This window comes from Coenobita brevimanus, chromosome 42, assembly GCF_032717465.1.
Source record: "Coenobita brevimanus isolate Jiangsu-jjx chromosome 42, ASM3271746v2, whole genome shotgun sequence".
Lineage (NCBI taxonomy): Eukaryota > Metazoa > Arthropoda > Malacostraca > Decapoda > Coenobitidae > Coenobita > Coenobita brevimanus.
In genome coordinates, this window is record NC_136995.1 from 12,201,277 (window position 1) to 12,219,397 (window position 18,121).

The 18,121-nt window shown below is 42.5% G+C and overlaps 1 protein-coding gene and 2 non-coding genes across 3 annotated transcripts in view; 1 reads left to right on the plus strand and 2 right to left on the minus strand.

Moving 5' to 3' along the window:
• LOC145397604 (uncharacterized) overlaps positions 1 to 3,071 on the plus strand; it is a 20,269-nt gene extending 17,198 nt beyond the window's left edge. The window contains exons 10-11 of the mRNA XM_080270645.1: positions 1,208 to 1,325; positions 1,889 to 3,071. Coding sequence (XP_080126771.1) covers positions 1,208 to 1,325; positions 1,889 to 3,071 — 1,301 coding nt within the window. The remainder of the gene's footprint in view (positions 1 to 1,207; positions 1,326 to 1,888) is intronic.
• Positions 3,072 to 9,392: 6,321 nt separating this feature from the next.
• On the minus strand, positions 9,393 to 9,464 carry TRNAW-CCA (transfer RNA tryptophan (anticodon CCA)). Its single transcript has one exon. It is a non-coding gene; the product is annotated as a tRNA-Trp (tRNA).
• A 480-nt stretch (positions 9,465 to 9,944) lies between these two features.
• TRNAK-UUU (transfer RNA lysine (anticodon UUU)) lies at positions 9,945 to 10,017 on the minus strand. The gene has a single exon. It is a non-coding gene; the product is annotated as a tRNA-Lys (tRNA).
• Positions 10,018 to 18,121: the final 8,104 nt, after the last annotated feature.

Sequence of the window (18,121 nt, forward strand, 5' to 3'; positions counted from 1 at the left end):
ATCGGCGTATCTTTTTGTCTATCAGTCTAGCCCTCTATCTATCTCTATCTATTTATCTATCTGTCTATCTATCGTCACACATTTACCTAAAATTCACATCTACAAATTTACACATATTAATGCAGAAGGACACCTGTAATCCAGCGTAGCTATTTTTTTTTTCCTATATTTATCTTTTTCCTTCCTCTGTTCATCTTGTAAAAAAAAGAAAGAGAAAAAAGGCTTCATTTCCAAGGGTTTCATGGGGTGACTAAAACCAATATCCACCTTGAATGATGTTATAGAGACGCCTTCACGCGATGGCACCGATAATACTGGTCGGTTCCTCTGCCCCCTTTTACTAGACGTCCCCCAACTCCCTCCCTAATCCCCAGAACGAGGATAGTGGACAGCAGTAGGACAGTTTCAGCCTGCAGTCCACTGGGTTGATGCTCAGATAAGCCTAAGACCACCACGACAATGCAGTACAGTGTCTGTTTCATTCCAATCAGACAACCTCCAGTCGATTAGATATGACTACAAACATATCTCGCAGTCAAGGGGTTAATGAAGATCCTACCCAACCCCACCTGTTCGAAAAATCTCACCTGTGTTGAAAATTAGTCTCTGAAAATAATAATAAAACAATAGACTACTTCACCTCATTAAGGGGCTAATACTCTCAGGCTCCTATGACTCACTCAGCTGAATAAAATCGTCTGGCGTTACTGGAATAAAGTACCAGAACTGTCCCAACCATGAAAGGGTCAATCAGCCTGAACCAACCCAAGGCCATTCTAAAGTTAGCCTAATTTACGACCTCCATCAAACTGCCTTCAGTGGATCTCTGTCTTGTGTTATTCTGGCACGCGAATGAAAATCTAACTAACCCTCCTCAATCAAACCACCATAACCCAATCTAACCTCTTGTAACTTGAAAAAAACACAACCAGTCCAAACTCTGCTAATTAACCTAACTTGCTCCATCTACACCTAATACAACCAAACCTAACTTATCCCAGTCCAACTTGACTTATCTTTTACCCTAATCCAACGTTAGGTAACCAAATTAATCCTAAACATATCAAACTACCCTCATTCAAACACAAAATCTAACCCAAACTAACCTAATCTGCCTACACTACACCTCTCCTAACCTAGCCAAACCTAACCTAACCTGCCTGCCCACAACTCTGCCTCGGCTAAGCAACCCTCCCTCCTGCCACAGAGGGTGAGGTGGAGGGACTGAAGGAGGCGGCCAGCGGGAGTAATGCAGCGGTGGAGGCCCTTAGGCAGGAGGTGGAGGCACTGAGGCAGCAACTAACACAGGATAACCAGGAATATAAGTAAGGACACGCTTCTACAGCCTCAGTTCTTTCGTCTTGTTTATCCCTTACTTAGTTCACATTTATGTCGTGTGAATGGGTTGTATCTTTTACCTAGTCTCGTCTAATACTGTTTTCCTGACTATAAATCCTAACTGGCTATAATTATCAGTGTGTGTGTGTGTGTGTGTGTGTGTGTGTGTGTGTGTGTGTGTGTGTGTGTGTGTGTGTGTGTGTGTGTGTGTAAACGAAATAGCCTTTTTTTGGGGGGGAAGGGGCATAAAATGTATACAAATATTGTCATAAATAATGTCACGACCGATCACAGTATGGGAAAAGTAAGCTCTTATTTGCTGTGTGGACTACAGGAAGAGACGAGCACAAGACGAAGAAAAGACCGCCCATATCCGAGAAGAATTACGTGAAGCCCAGGAGCAAATATGTCGGCAGGAGGAGCAGGCTAGGGTGCATGGAGGCCTGTACCAGCAGGCTGTGGAGAGGCTGAAGCAGACGGAGGGGCAGGCGGCGCAGGCACAGCAGAAGGTAAATGTTGGTAATGTTGGTAATTGTTGGTCTGTTGGCAGGGCGAAACTGGAGGACGTGACGCGAGGTTTGGCAGCATTGTCACCCGCCATAACCGCCACAACGGCAACAAGTGACGTACGCCAAGCCGACTACCCGACCGTCCCTGCAACAAGTGACAAAGGGGAGCCAGAAGCAACAAAGGACTCCATCGATCCCATTCCACCCGACCCTCCAGCTCGTAAAAATGAAGGTGAGCCGAAAGAGTCAGTGGAAGATCATGATGTGGATAGAGAAAAGGAATTCGTGGCTGGGGGTGTTAAGGATTCAGAGGACCAAGAGGAAAAGGGTGATGGTGAGGAAAGGGAGAACAGAAACCAACCCGACGAAGAAAAAGAGAAAACATCAGAATATGTTGGTAAAGAAAATGAAGATGCGGAAAACGAAGATGAAGAGAACTGTGGGGGAAAAGAAAAAGATGGTAATGATAAGCAAAGCGAGAATAAGAAGAAACACGAGGAAGAAAAGGAAACACCAGGAAATACAGATGACGACAGGAAATTCAAAGATACAAACATCGGTGAAGACGACAAGAAGGAAGATGAAAAGGAAAGCGAAAGAAGTCAAGACGAGGAGGAAAAAGCCAAAAAAGCAAAAGATGTAAATAAAGATGATGAGGAGCACAGGCAAGAAGAAAATGGCAAAGGCAAAGATGGCGACAAGGAAGATCAGGACAATGAGGAGAAGGAAAAAAAGGCGGATGAACACCCAGACACAGAGGATGAAGAAAACACTGAAGAAAATGTAAACCAAGATGGAGAAGGCGACAAGGAAGAACATGGCGAGGAAATGGAGGCCGAAGGAGTGGCTAGTGAAGACGAGAACACTGATGAAAAACAAGACCTCGAGGACAACGAAAAGGACTCAGACCCTTCAAGAGCCCTCGTTAAGGCGGACAACTCGACTCCTCAAGACAACACCGAGGACTACCCAGACCCCGACTGCTCTAAATGCGCTGCGCTCACGAAGATTCTGGAAATCCTAGGGGGCGCGATGGACAGCCTGGAAACGGACCTAGGACGCCAGGGTAGCAGACTGGACCGCCTGACGCAGCGAAGTACCCAGCCCTGCGAGAACTGCCTCAAGTACCAGCTGATGTTTTGGGCGGTGTACACTCGACTGGATTCAGTGGATAAGTACAGTCACTTGCTGGGGGACAGAATTGATGATCTTTCTCGGAGGTAATCATCTTTCCCTTTTCTTTCAGGCTTCCACAATAAAATCATGTTTCTGGTCACGTCCATACCAAATACTTGCTGGCGCGGGCTGGAGTTCTACATCACCGTAACCCTTGAAATCCTGGCTCACAACCTCCCACATCAGCAAGCATCTGGAGTGGACACGGCCTCTGGCTAATGAAGCTTATAAGAAGTGCATGTTTTGAAATCTGAGACTGGGAAAGTATAACTAAAATGTACACAGTCGCCTGCTTAAAGACAGAACTTGCGACCTTTCACGAAGCTATTTATTATTTTTTTTTCCAACTTATTCATTAAAGTATATTTCAAGATAAACTTATAGAAACCATATATAAGACAATACCACAGTCAAGATGCATGATAAAAGCCGCCGAGCAATAGTACATCCTTAACTCTTACAGAACACGTGGATGTCCAGCAAAAATCCTGGTTCCGCCCCTGCATACAGCTTATATTGATCCCTTCACAACCATGGGGCTCTCCTGGTCTGAATTTAACCCTTACAATCCCATTACTATCTTTTTTATTCTGCTCCTGTTATCCTCACACGAACTGGCCCAGTTTCGAAATTTCTTAGAGGCAGAGGGGTTGGATATGACTTTCACGAACCCCTTTCACTAACGCAGATCTCCCTCAAGATGAATAAAATCGTCTGAAAAAGAAGAATACAATAATAAAGCATCGGACTGAAGGGGTTAATTCTCTGGTAGCGGCGAGAAAACACTATACTATTTTTACTTTTAGCCCAAAATTGCCATCTCTCCATTTCTAGTGCTGAGATGTAGAAACAGATTAACACTACCGTATTATGCTTGTCACAAAGTGCTATGGAAAGGATGTGGAACCAGAGCACTGTCTTTCCATGCCACTGATCTACGTGAAATGAACAACAAAAGGACGATAATCTGGATAAGTATAGGTGAAAAAATCAAACACATCATCGCAGTGAACGGGTTAACTTTGTGGGTCCTCTGCTGCTACCCTGAATACAAATAACTTTACTGTGTCCACAAATAATCACTTATATACATTTTTTTCCCCGCAACTTTTCGACTGCTAGTACTTCCCAGCTGTACAAAATCGTCTGGAACTGTCCTGAACAATGTACCTTAATGTGTCTGAAGCAGGGTAATGACTGAGGGAGGTACGGTTTAAGCTCTGACTCTTAAGGCCCCTCTCAGCTAAGGAAAATCGTCTGTTATTGATCTAAATGTATACGCAAGGGTAGACAGAGCGGCGAAGGGTTTTTAACAATGACCTGGTAGCTAATGTAATCGTATTTAAGTCTGCGATACCCTCCCCCCCCTCCAACCCTAGCGTGTTCAACTTTGGCCTAATCGAGAAGCACGTATCGATTGGGTATAGAAAGAGAGAAGATAATTACAAAATAAGACAGAGGAATATAACAGGATAACTAGAGTAAAATGATTGTTGATTCGAATTAAAATAAGATGACGGGTTAAAAAGAGGGAAGTTAATTACAGAATAACAAGCGTAATATGATCAGCTATTCTAATTAATCTGATGCACATATTATAGGTTAGACAGACATGATAAAGTAAAATGATCACTGATTAGAATGAAACTGATATTACGGGTTACACAGCGAGAAGATAATAACAAAAATAATTATGAAAACAGAATGATAAATTAGTAGACCTAAACTGAAAATTCTCTCTCTCTCTCTCTCTCTCTCTCTCTCTGCATATTTAGCAACAGTTCTTCCAATACTCTCTCTCTCTCTCTCTCTCTCTCTCTCTCTCTCTCTCTCTCTCTCTCTCTCTCCATAGAAATAGAAATAGCAAGAGTCGGCTTATAAATGATGAAGTGCAATTAAACCATACTAAACGGGTGAGCCTCTCAAATGCCTCTTACTATACCCGCGTCAGTCAAACTTGTCTTTTAGGCCCCGCCCCCTTCCTGAAAGCCTGGGGTGGAATTCTTGAAGGTGTTTACGATGGAATTCCTGTCGTATATGAGCTTTCACAGGATGGGCAACGACATTAGAGTTTTCTCCATCATGCGGTACGTCAAAAACAATTCCTGCTTGAGAAAAACTGTCATAGATATTACCTGTTTTGGATGGAAGGTTTGAGAAAGAAGACAGCAACAAACTTCCCATGTCTCCAGTTCTTCCCGCCAAAGTAAATCATGGTTACGACAAGGAGTTTATCATAAATACCTGAGAATCCCACCTCCTGCCTCAAGTATATGGCCTCCCGCTCTCTGGATGGTGGGTGAGGGGGTAGGGCTAAAGAGACATGTTACCTGGCGGTGAGTATACAAAGGGAAAAAATATAAATAAAAAAATGCATGGCTCTAACGGGATTTCCTAAGAACTGGACACTCCTAAAGGGGCTAACTTGGAAACTGCATGGTGTAAAAAGGTTTACTTAAAATAAATAAGGTCGTACTGCAAGGGGTACTTAAGAAAAAGGTGTTAAGATTGATATGGGAACTACGAGGCCCTAATCTGTTGCTTCATTAACCCACTGAGCCCGGTGATGTCTGCTTATTATTCATGGCATCTTCTGACGGTTTTATTCAGCTCACGATAGATATTTTGCACTGGGAGAGCCAGGTACAGTCCCCTACAAAAGTTCTGTTCCCCCACCCGACCCTTAGAAACCCAGAACATTTATATTAGCCTGTGAAAAGTTGCATGTGGTCACTATAATCTATCTATCTATCTATCTATTGTCAGACGCCTTAATGGTAACGGGTGGCCACAAACAAATCGCCTCCATGTCGCCCTGTCCCCCGCCATTTCATTGCCCTGCTCCCAGCTTACACCCCCCTCTCTCATATACCTCTCCACTCCATCCCTGCATCTCATCCTTGGCCTCCCCCTCCCTCTCCTCCCCTCCACCTCACTCTCATACACTCTCCTCGGCAGTCTCTCACTCTCCATCCTCTCCACATGGCCAAACCACTATAATCAACTGGGCTAATTAGACAGTTATATTTAGTTAACTGTTACTTTCAACTTCCAAAACATATTTAAAATTATGAGCATCTGATGGGAAGGAAGACGAACAAAACTTCAAGGCAACTGAACATCTTTTACCAAACCCCTTAAGAAGTCTTCCATAAACTGAATAAAATCGTCTGGTAATGGCAAATATGTAGTAAAAAATAAATAAATAAATAAATGTCAAAGTCGCAAAAGTCTACGGGAATGAAGCACTTGTTACGAAAAATGTTACCCAAAAGAGCGTCAAGGGGTTAAAGTCGCAAAAATCTACGGGAACGAAGCACCACTTACGAAAAATGTTAATGATAAGCTGACGGACAGGGCCGGAGCCAGAGATGCTCCCGTATCTAAAAACGCAGGAAAATGGGTTAACGCTCTTCTCTCTCTCCTTCCCGACAGAGTGGTGAGCTGGCAGGGTTGGTGAGGGCAGGGGAGCAGGAGCGGACCTCTCTACTAGGGGAGCTGACCTTTCTTCGGCAACTGTTAGCTTCCTCCACACTACCCCCTCTCCACCCTCCTCTTCCTCCTGTCGCGGTCGATACCACTCACCCACCGCACCACACCACACTACCACACCACACCCTACCCCAACAACCAGCATACCACACACAGCAACCATACATAACCTTACCACAACCAACAACACAACCATCACAACACACCCTACCGCAACAACCACCATACCACACACAGCAGCCATACATAACCTTACCACAACCAACAACACAACCATCACATCAATCGCAACTCCAACCACACCAACCACCACAACCACAACTATATCTCACGCTACCACAACCACCACCACAACTACCACAATCACCCGGTCACCATTTCACACAATCCATTGGTAGTTATTTAAAGGGACCAAATGTTAATACACTTAGCCGAGTTGTTTTAGCAGCTACTACCACTACCATCACTACCACCACAACTACCACCATCACCACTACCACAACTACCACCATCCCCTCAGATATTTTAGCGACAGACGAATTATTTAAGGATATAAGTATAGCTCCGGGTGTAAAGCTGTCTCATCTTTATAAGTTATCTTAATCTCTCTCTCTCTCTCTCTCTCTCTCTGCATATTTAACAACAGCTCTTCCAAATCTCTCTCTCTCTCTCTCTCTCTGCATATTACAACAGTTCTTCCAATACTCTCTCTCTCTCTCTCTCTGCATATTTAACAACAGTTCTTCCAGTACTCTCTCTCCCTCTCTGCATATTTAACGGTTCTTCCAAATCTCTCTCTCTCTCTCTCTCTCTGCATATTTAACAACAGTTCTTCCAGTACTCTCTCTCTCTCTCTCTCTCTCTCTACGGTAATCTGTACAATATGTCTCAGAAATAAAACTGGCACATACATTGATTCCGTGTTCTTTCCCCCAAATTTAACATCTTCAGTCCGTAGTTATTCTTTTTCCTTTGCTTGTGTCAGACGATTTTATTCAGTTTACAGGACTCGCTTATAGAAAGGGGTCAACTCTGGAACTGTCTCCCTCTGTCTGTATTTCCTACTTCCTATGATCTCCAGTCTTTCAAACGCAGTGTGTCCAGGCATCTCGAAATGAACTGATCTTCAATTTGGCTCTCTTTTGTATTTTTTTTTTCTTGGAAGGAACGGTTTGCGGGCTCCTGGCCTTTGGTTCCTTCTTCCTTGCATTAAAAAAAAAAGATATTTAACCCTTCCAGGTCAAAAAGTTCCCACTAAGCTGAGTAAAATCGTGTGAATAGAGAATGATATAAAAAGTACGCATGGGGTCTCAAGATTTAAGGAGAGTGACCAGCCTCATTCGTCCCTGAGCAGCATTACGGGAGCTACAAACCCCAACCATCCGGATGCACACCTTTCCCGGCCCCATCCGATCGCAGCTCTTTGCCCCACTAGAGCACCGGACGTCATTTGGATACACATTGTTCCATGGTTAGCAAGAAATAATTTGTCCTGTCACCCACTGCAAAGGAAGGAATGGAATAATAAAGAACAGCACCGAACCAGGAAATGGCAACATGGCACTAAGTCGGCGTTGATAAATATGGCGTCGGCAGAAATGATGGAAACGGCCGTGGCAGAGTTGGCATCGACGGTTAGTGTTGGCAGAGTCGGCGTTGACAGACAACGTCGAGTCAGTGATGGAAGTGTCAACGTTGAGTATCAGCGTTGGCAGAGTCAGCGTTAAAATAATCAGTGTTGGCAAGGTCGGCGTTGACAGAGTCGGCGGACTTGACCCTTCCAGTACGGAAAGCAGGGTCGACGTAATGGGATGTCCTTAAAATATCCATACCATAAATCCAAATGTCCAGGCTGACACGAGGAGAGGGAAATATACGCCAGATGAATTATGGATATCTCAAGAAGAGTATGAGCAGAAGAGATGAAAACAATAAGGAGGGAAAGACTGGAGACAAAGCCCCTTTTAGTCGCTTCTTACGACAAGCAAGGATACTGGGAAAGTGTTCTTCCCCCCCTTCTCCTGGGGGTACCCACCGTAAAGTCACCTTAGTTATATTACACTGAGTAGGTGGGTGGTGAACAAGATACTATAAAATAATATGAATAGGCCTACTGTGTTTAACTGTGACCGTTTTGTGATTATCAACTGAACTTTGTTGTCACTGTGTTTAAGGAAGGGACTGAAGTTTACCATACCAAACGACACACACTACATGCACCACCAGGAGTCACTGAGCTATGTTGCAAGATTCTGAGGTTAATGCAAACTAATCATTTAAATGCAATATGTCTTATTACATATCTCTGAGTTGACGACACTAGTTTCATCCTTAAGGTCATCAGTAATTTCATCTAATAAATGAGTTTCAGACGGACAACAATAATTACAGGGCACTATCCTAAATTTTTGGAGAGAGAGACTTGACCACGATATTGAGTAAACTTCCCTCCTATGACGTACTCTTACTTTCAAGTATTACTACCTCAACACGATTTTCTTTGGGTAAAGAGGGCACCCCTGTAGTGAAACTAGATATATCTAATCCCTAAAGGATACCTGTAATATGAAAGTGTTCAGTAGATACTGTATATGAAGTTGAATAATGACTAAAAAAAAAAAAAACAATACTGGCGACCGAGTTAACAGACGGCCTGGTCCCCTATTCACTTAGGGGTAAAACTCTAAAGAAGAAGAAATATTACTGGACCATCCATCCCACCGATCAGCATACAATCAAAAAAAAATACTGCGATCTACCGGCATATAAATAATATAAAAGGAGAAAGATAAACGGAACATCCTAAAAACAAATACGAATATGGATGTGTTCTGCAGCTTTATCAAATTATTATAAAACCTCTGTATAAAACAACCGTGACCCTGGAGTGACTCGAACACCCAGCCTTCTGATCTGGAGTCAGACGCGCTACCATTGCGCCACAGGGCCGCCTCACTCTTAACCCCTTGCCGGTTGCAGAATTTGACCGCAATATTACTGCAAATTGCACTACTTCCCTACATGTATAATGAAAATAAATAAGCTTAGCATTAACAACTACCTCTCTTGAGACTATGTTCATGATAATATTTAATTCAGGCAACTAATGACAACCAAAAACAAGAAATATTCTCACTCAGCCTCCTAATCTAGCATTATCACGCATAAGCAGTTATAGGGTATCGTAATATTTGTGGCAAACATCATCGATATATTCCAAACATTTCACGGTGTATTTTTACCATTTTAGTCAGAGCAATATCTACAGTATATATCTAAGAAAATCGTGTGCACAAGGAAGCCAGCAATTACATTACATTTTATTCAGTTATTCATTTTTTTAACATAACGACAAGTTTCCTTATCTTTACTGGTGTAAGGCAAAACTTCCCACATGCAAAGTCTACAGATATCAGTAATAAAAAGACACGCCCGAACAGGGACTCGAACCCTGGACCGTTAGGTTAAAAGCCTAACGCTCTACCGACTGAGCTATCCGGGCTCGATATGCAACGGAACATATTGCATAAATGTACTATATGAATTATCCCTATATTTCATTATAATCCAGTTTAACACATTTGAAAAGTCCACACAATCATTTAAAGACCTTATATTTTTTACCTGACGACCGGACGGTTTACACTTAGGGATGTTACCGATTTCAGTCATGTAATTACCACTGTTGTATTTGCCTCCGCTCTCTCTCTCTCTCTCTCTCTCTCTCAATAAAGCCTTGCTACCTTCTTATTTAATTCCTCATGGGCAGTCTTTTGAAGCGCCTTAACCTACTAAACAACCTGGCGCTCATTTGTGGCAGCATGGTTACCACTCATTATTTACAGGGGCTTTCTAGCAATACAGGAAACCATGTGGCTAAGTCTACAAGCGCTACATCGAGTGAATGGATGGTAGGCACCCCCATTACCATGGTTTTCGTTTAATCTGAACCTAAATGGCGTTCTAATTAATAACTGACACCCATACCCTATACTCCCGATAGGACCGCTAAGCACTTGAAATAACTTATAAAAGAGTATTCAGTCGTAACTTTGAATTGGTAGGAAATTATATTAAAAAAAAAAAAAAAAAGGAATAGATAGAAATCCATACATGGAGTCGGAAACCGAAAACGCACACACACAATCACAAACGTCTATCTATCTATAGCCCGACGCCCTAATCCCGCAAAGGGTGGCCGCAGACAAAACGCCTCCAAGTCGCTCTGTCACCCACCATTTGACTACCCTCCCCCCAACTCACCCCCCCCTCCCTCATATACCTCTCAACTCCATCCCTCCACCTCATCCTCGGTCTACCTCTCCCTCTCCCTCCCTCCACCTTACCTACATACACCCTCTTAGTCAGTCTTTCAATCAGAAACGTGAAGTGGAAAAAAAAAATAAACAGGAACAACTCGCTAAGGAAAATAATATATATATATATATATATATATATATATATATATATATATATATATATATATATATATATATATTACCGCCTTCGTTGAGGGTAGGTAATGTTTTTGGTCACGTCTGTTACAAGGAGCCTACATGTGGTGGTACTGTGTACCCTGGGTGAAGCAGCTGCATTTCCAACCCAGAAACCAAACCTCACGTTTCCCTGCATCTCGTCGTGGAGGACTCTCGTCCGACCCTGGCGAGGCGCTGTGCACCCTGTACCGTTGATGTGTACCGTACTCTACTTGTAAGACGTCTCCACAGATGCAGTTGTTTTCCTGTTGTCGACGGGTTTGTTCGCCCGGACAGACCAGGGATCAGCAATAGCAACCATACTGGTGATGATGATTATGGGTAAACTCCTCCAGTTGGGAAACTCCCACATCTCTTGTTCTGAAACCAAATTACCTGTTACACTCTTAAGGAAAATTATCGGAGGCTTGTATTATTTGCTTTAGCTGCAGGGGCAGGGAAAGGTAACTGCAGAATCACCCATGTCTCTAGTTTCCCCCCCTTCCCCCTCAAAAAAAAAAAAAAAAAAAAAAAAAAATACGACAGAGAATCGGCCGTAAATATCTTGAAGCATGTCACTCCTGGCAAAGTCACCTACAGTTCGTTCCTTCTAACCAGGCGGAGATTTGGTCTTTTGCAGTTTATTTCCCGTAGCTGAGAGCTCAGAGGCAGAATATGAACACTACGGCTTTACATTCTTTCCACAGCACTTCTTCATGGCTAGCAGCATGATGTAATGATCAGTTACAGAGCCGTATTATCAAACCTTATGTATCGAAGGGAAAGGCAGACCCACAGTATATTGCATGGTACTTGAAACACACGACAGAAAGTAAAGGAAGTTTAGCTTTTTTACTTCAGTGGCACAAATGAAATATATATAGACTTCATATGGGTAAATTACAATAAAATGATACCCTTAATTACACATAAACAAATGGCAAAAACTCTTGAAACATGTCAAAACAAAGACTCACTACTTGAAACAGAAAATAATAACACAAGTTCACCTACAATATCCGAAATTCTGCAGTTAAATAGTAAGCTCTTATTTCAAGTAGCCTACAGTAATCAATCATCAAGGATTATTTAATTTCAGCAAATCTTCCCAAACTGGTGTCGTCTTTCCCTGGTTACCGATTCTTTTATTCTATTGGCACGAGCTCTAACTTACAAATTTTTTTTTTACAGATGAACAGAGGATGGTGACACAAATATACAAAATAATCCATACACCAGATTACAGGTGTCCTCCATTAAAAAAAAAAAAAAAATCTGAAACAGTTGGACTTAAACTGTTGTAGGTTGAAGTTTGGGAGGACACTTGGGTGGGAGGGGAGGGGAACTGCAATTCTCAGACCCCTGCCTCATGAACACCCATTTTTTTTTTACCTGTCAGATGAATACTTAGATGGCTGTCCTACACTCGACCAAATCAACCCCTTTTCCCATCCTTCCCGTAAATCAACCCCTTTTCACATCCCCCTTCCCCCCAAATCAACCTCTTTTCCCATCCATCTTCCCTCCAAATCAACCCCCAAACCAACCTCTTTTCCCATCCCTCTTCCCCCAAATCAACCTCCTTTCCCGTCCCTCTTTCCCACAAAGCAACTCCTTTTCCCATCCCTGTTCCCCTAGCCTCTCACAAATCTCCGAACTGGACATGGCAGCATCTACAGACTCCTAATCATCAAACTTCCAAAATTTATCATGCTGCATCTGCTTCTCTACGTTAGCCTCACGAACGGAGCTACGTCTGGTAAAGTGTCGTTCGTATTCTTAAGTCACGAAGAAAACGAACCCGTTGTAAGAAAATGTACTATCTAATAAGCCAAAAATAATTGAAAAAGTCTGATGGTTTCACAGGTGCTGTTTAAGTTACAATCAGGGAATAAGGCGATTTGCAAGGTCTCTTCTGGAAAGAGAGAGAGAGAGAGAGAGAGAGAGAGGAAATTACAGTCAAGCAGCACTTAGCTTCGTCCAAGTTGTCTCGGATCCCAGTCCTCTTACAGCTGCCACAGTTCTCCACGCAGAAGACCATGCAACAGCAGCCGCGTCCATGGTTTGGGGTGCAGTGGAAGGTCCATCAGTTGCACGTGCTCCAATTCGATATTTTCTGAGGCTTCCTGGGCGCACTCGTTTCTTTTATCGGGCTTTTTTTTTTTTTTTTTTTTTCAAACATGGACCGAATTTACCCAGCATGAGGTACGGGCATAAGCAAAAGTTCACCGACATTACCTGGCCGCCTGTGACAATGTTATATCAATTGTTTTTGTGATGGCACTATGGAACGTATAACAAAAGAGAATGAATAGGAAGGGTACCCTGAGGAGGAGGGATACGAAATACTGAAGACACGACACAATGCTGGCAAGTGACTACTGGCGAACTTATGCTGACGGCCGTAAATTTCGTGGCCTTACTTGCTAGGTCATGACACGTAACACACTTGGCCTGTAAAATGGGTGCGGTGATCGTACGCCACACTCAGATGTCTTACAATTAGCTGTCGAATGAATGAACATGGTATGAATCTGCTGAAGTCTGACTACACTTCAAACTATCTTCCTGTCAATAACTAAGCACAGTTTTTAAGTACTTACTGTTGTTTCTATCTAGACAGCAGTTGAAAGCCCAGCATATTTTTAACTCTTCATGATCGACTTGTTTCTTTCTTTCGTTTCTCGGCTGTTAGAACATTTCAGCACAATTATCCCTGTTCATTAGCCTACGTATCTACTTCTATCTTCCACACAGGGTCTAACGACGCATTTACGTTAACAAATATATTAATTCCCTAGTTCAAAAGTCTGCCTTTATAGAGAAAAGGATCACACGCATTTCGCATATAAATTTTCACCTTGATTAGGCCTGTATTTATGTCTTTAGCCTATGTCACGCAGCTCAGTGGGTGAGAAAGACACGAAATTAGCTCTACATCATTTCCTGACTAGCAACATATCCTAATGTTAAATGCAATACTGTTACGTTTCTGCACTGAGGATGAAAAGAGTAACTTTAATCCAAGGGGAAAACAGCATACCCCTCCTTTCTTCTGTATCGAGTCGTACCTGTTTCACACATTCTGCTTTTCTGTCTTTCCATGTCCTGTTTATCCTATCCGCTGTATATACCTGTTCATGCACTCAGATCGGTCAACGTTCCACCTCATTTACTTCGGAGAGGAATGCCTTCATGTGATGCCATTGATAGAGCTGGGTGGTGGATCTATCTGATTGTGCTGACACCCAGTGTCCCGAGAGGATGATGGTGCCTCAGCCTGCGGTCCACCAGGTTCACATATCAGATGAACCTGGGGCTACAACAACTACTACACGCGTACTGCTTCAGTATTCTTCATACTTTTATGCTCTCCAGTCACGTTCTCCAGTCTCCATCTACTTCCTCTATCATCGACGGAAGATATACCCTGTTGGTTCTGCTGCCAACAAAAACAAAATAGGCCTACTCTAATTCCATTTACTTTTTTACTTTCGCTACTCATTAACCTTATTGGTATACAAGAACTTTGTCGTTTTCCAGAAATGCACTTATTTCATACTCTGTATTTCGCATGATGGTGTTACTGCAACCACGGTGCTTATGAGAAACAGCATCGTAGGCCGCTTATACTGTAGTACAGTATTTTACGTTAATTTGGTACCAGTTACCTCCCTTATAAGTGTTACCATACGCACACATTTCACCTGCCAGTACTAACCCACACGTGGAAGATAAACACCTCAATCTAATGGCGCAAGCTGATGTAGTCGGCTTGTGCCCTAGTCCTAGGATAGTGGGTGAAGAGCCCACCACAGGTTCAGATATCTAAGTTACAGAAATAACCATCTGTTGAAAACACCTCCATAAAATCTAACGCATCCTTCACAGAACACCTGTTTTGCCATGTCTAAGTCTTGTCCTACGCTCACTCTGAACTTGTGGTTTTGGTATGTTTACCGTACTTTGAAGGTCAGACCTAGGTTAGGTTAAGTTGTTAGTATGGGCTTACTTGACTGAATTTATCTAGGATTGTCTTAAATAATTTTTAGCGAATGTCAGCATTTGCCATGTTTGGCCTACCAATACCTCGACTTCAAACCCACAGTAAAATTTTCCATTTTTCGATTTCATAAGTTCTGGAGTTTAGTTGTTTTAAATGTGAAATGTGGCTATTTCAAGAAAATGACCATCAACTTCATGTTTACCGTGTTAATGTGTTAAAGTTTCCATGAAAATGGCTGGACAACGGAAGCAACTCGACATTCTTGTCTTACACCTATCTAATTAATTTTGGAAGTTTCTACCACCTTTGCATCAGTTTCAGTGATCGTCTCCTGCTCTCTGCTGACTATGAACCGCCACTGTCCAAACAAAACGTGCTGTTATTAGTATTACGGTAACACTGCTTGGGCACATGGAAGTGGGAAGTGACTAGGGAGACTGGTTGCGAAGAGCGTCTATACCCGATCGAAATAGTTGCATGGAGCTCCCGATGATCCTTATGATACACTGATACTGTTGTCACACATCTGCTCACTTATCTGCTTGGGGAAATATGGAAAACAGCAACACACAACCTTCGGATGATCCTTCCCTTCCTGGCACGAAAGTTTAATGACCTCTAATAAAGCCTGAGAATCTTGCTCAGTATAGGGCAAACTAAAACCACGGTATTTCACTAACAACCTTTATATTTAACTGTAGGAATTTATTGACTTGTCATAAAGAAATTTGCTAAAGTAAACATTTGCATTACTACTCCTTGCCACTTAGTCAGCCATCACTTCTTCCGTTTGTTTACTTCAGGCAGCTGACGAGCAGAGGCAGGAGATCGCGAAGTTACCGCCCAAACGCTGGGCCGGGAGACTTCAGAGTCTGAACTATTTCCTCCCTGTTTTACTTAAGCAGCTTCTATGCCATATCTTCGAATGTAAGGTGATGTAGTGGTATGAGGCGGCCAGGTCCAGGATACGGTGTGCTATTACCCAATCAGCGGCAGTACAGTAGCAGCGGTCTTTGTTGTACTCAGCGACCAACTGTTGCTCATAGGATGGAGTTCACTGTTGCTTCATCCCAGCGCTTCCTACCAGTGCAGTATTAATTACATCCTCACAATGAGCTGAGTCTTCTCAGGTAAGAACTGTTGCAAAGTTATAAAAAAAAATAATAAAAATGATAATAATAATTGGGCCTATTTTTGTGTTAACACTCAGGCTGAAATGACTCATCCTCTGTCAAGTAAATTGAGTAATTTCCTGAACTAACACTACCTACCACAGTAATTTAAGGTTGGGTTAGGTTGTTTGCAAGTGTAAGTGTTAATGGTTAAGCTAATTGGATTCTATACCCCTCATTACTAAACAGTAACAGATGATACTAAACCTAATTCACCCTTAACCTAACCTGCAGGGACAGTGTTTTTCCTGATAATTTCCAAAAATTATTGGTCAAATTTTACACGTTGCCCTGATCCGATTTTTGACTTCGTTAACTTTTTCTAGTAGAATTGGTCATTCTAAGAATCTTTTCTTCTATGACATTTCTCTCGCAATTTGATAATAAACGAGTTAAACGCAATTTACTTCCGCCAATCACAATCACAGATAGGTGGTATTTTTTCGTACTTACACCCAACTCACTGACAACAAAAGTGGCTAACTCACCTTATACGCATTTCTAAGCATTTTTTCTTCTATGACACTTCTGTCTAAAATCAACCATTGATGAGTTGTGCAATTTATTACACACCGTTTGGGATACATGGCGTCTGGCAATGAATGAATGAAAAAAATTTTCTATGGGAGAGAAATTTTCCCTGTCATGGTCGGACAGTTGTGTGTGTTCGTTGGTGCGTGTTATGTGTGTGTGGGTGGATAAAGCGCATGCGTAGCACATGAATCAGCCATTCACAAAGTAGAATTTCAAATGCCCCACACTAGGGCCCGCAAGATTTGAAAGTCAGTTCATCTCCAACCATGGACTGGGAAGCCTGCAAAATTTATTACTTCACTGCTATTTCACAGTTCTACCAGCAAGAAGATAAAGCTGTAGCCTTTGTGTGATTGCATGGTGTTTTACCTTCAACAGAAACAAAGTACCCAAATCAAGGCAAAAGTCTCATTTTATGTGAGGATCAGAAAGTATTGCACTGTCGCCCGCCACCAGTTGCCGTTACAGCTGCAGATGACTCTTCAGATGCAGACGAGGAACTGTAAACTGCTAGGTAAATGCATTATTTCTTACTTACACCCGGTAAGATGAGGTTTGGTTAATGTCATGGGGGGTCTGGGGGGCGAAGCCCCCCAGTTAGGAAGCACGGCCAGGGTTGGGGGGTCTGGGGGGCAAAGCCTCCCAGTTAAGAAACACGAACTCCCTAAGAAGCTTAAAATTATTTTCTTCTGAAGGATTTTAGTGTTCTTCGTTTGTTTTTGATAACAGTTCCAGTAGGAAATTACTCGCTTTTGCATTTTTCTCCCACCCAAAACCCCGGTTTCCTACAGGTCCCCCAGTATTCTTGGGGGGAGGGGGAAGCACCGCAAAAAAATACGTTTCACATGATAACAGGCATCCAACCTGAGTGTTTTCTGTTGTTTTTGGTGTGACTTTTGTTGATTTTGACCGGTCCTTTCCACCGGAAGTTGCTAGTGGCGTTCAACAAAAACTAGCGACTTGCGATAGAAACGAAGGTCAAAATCGATCGAATCACACCAAAAACAACAGGAAACAATCAGATTGGATGAAAAAATCGGATGAGGGCAATGTGTAAAAATTGACCAAATTATTCGGCATTAGCTGGACCTAATGCTAGAGCAGTCGTGACCACTATGAGAGGGTTAAGTTTGGTATCATACTTGAGGAAATTATTGCTTCCATTCCAGCCTCGTGTCATATTGCACATTTACCAGGGAAACGTTACTGGAACACTGAATATGCATATACATATCAATTGATTATGCCATGGCTTGAGAAAGCAGAAATGGTAAGTGTTTTGTTTTGGACAGTTACAACCCCTGCAGAGTTTTTGTCATTGTCTAATCAAATGAGAAAGGGTCTCTGTGTTGTGTCGCAAATGCTTTGTTCAGTAGTTAGTAAAGGAGGAGGGGGTTAATCTCTAGGCCCTAGCTATGG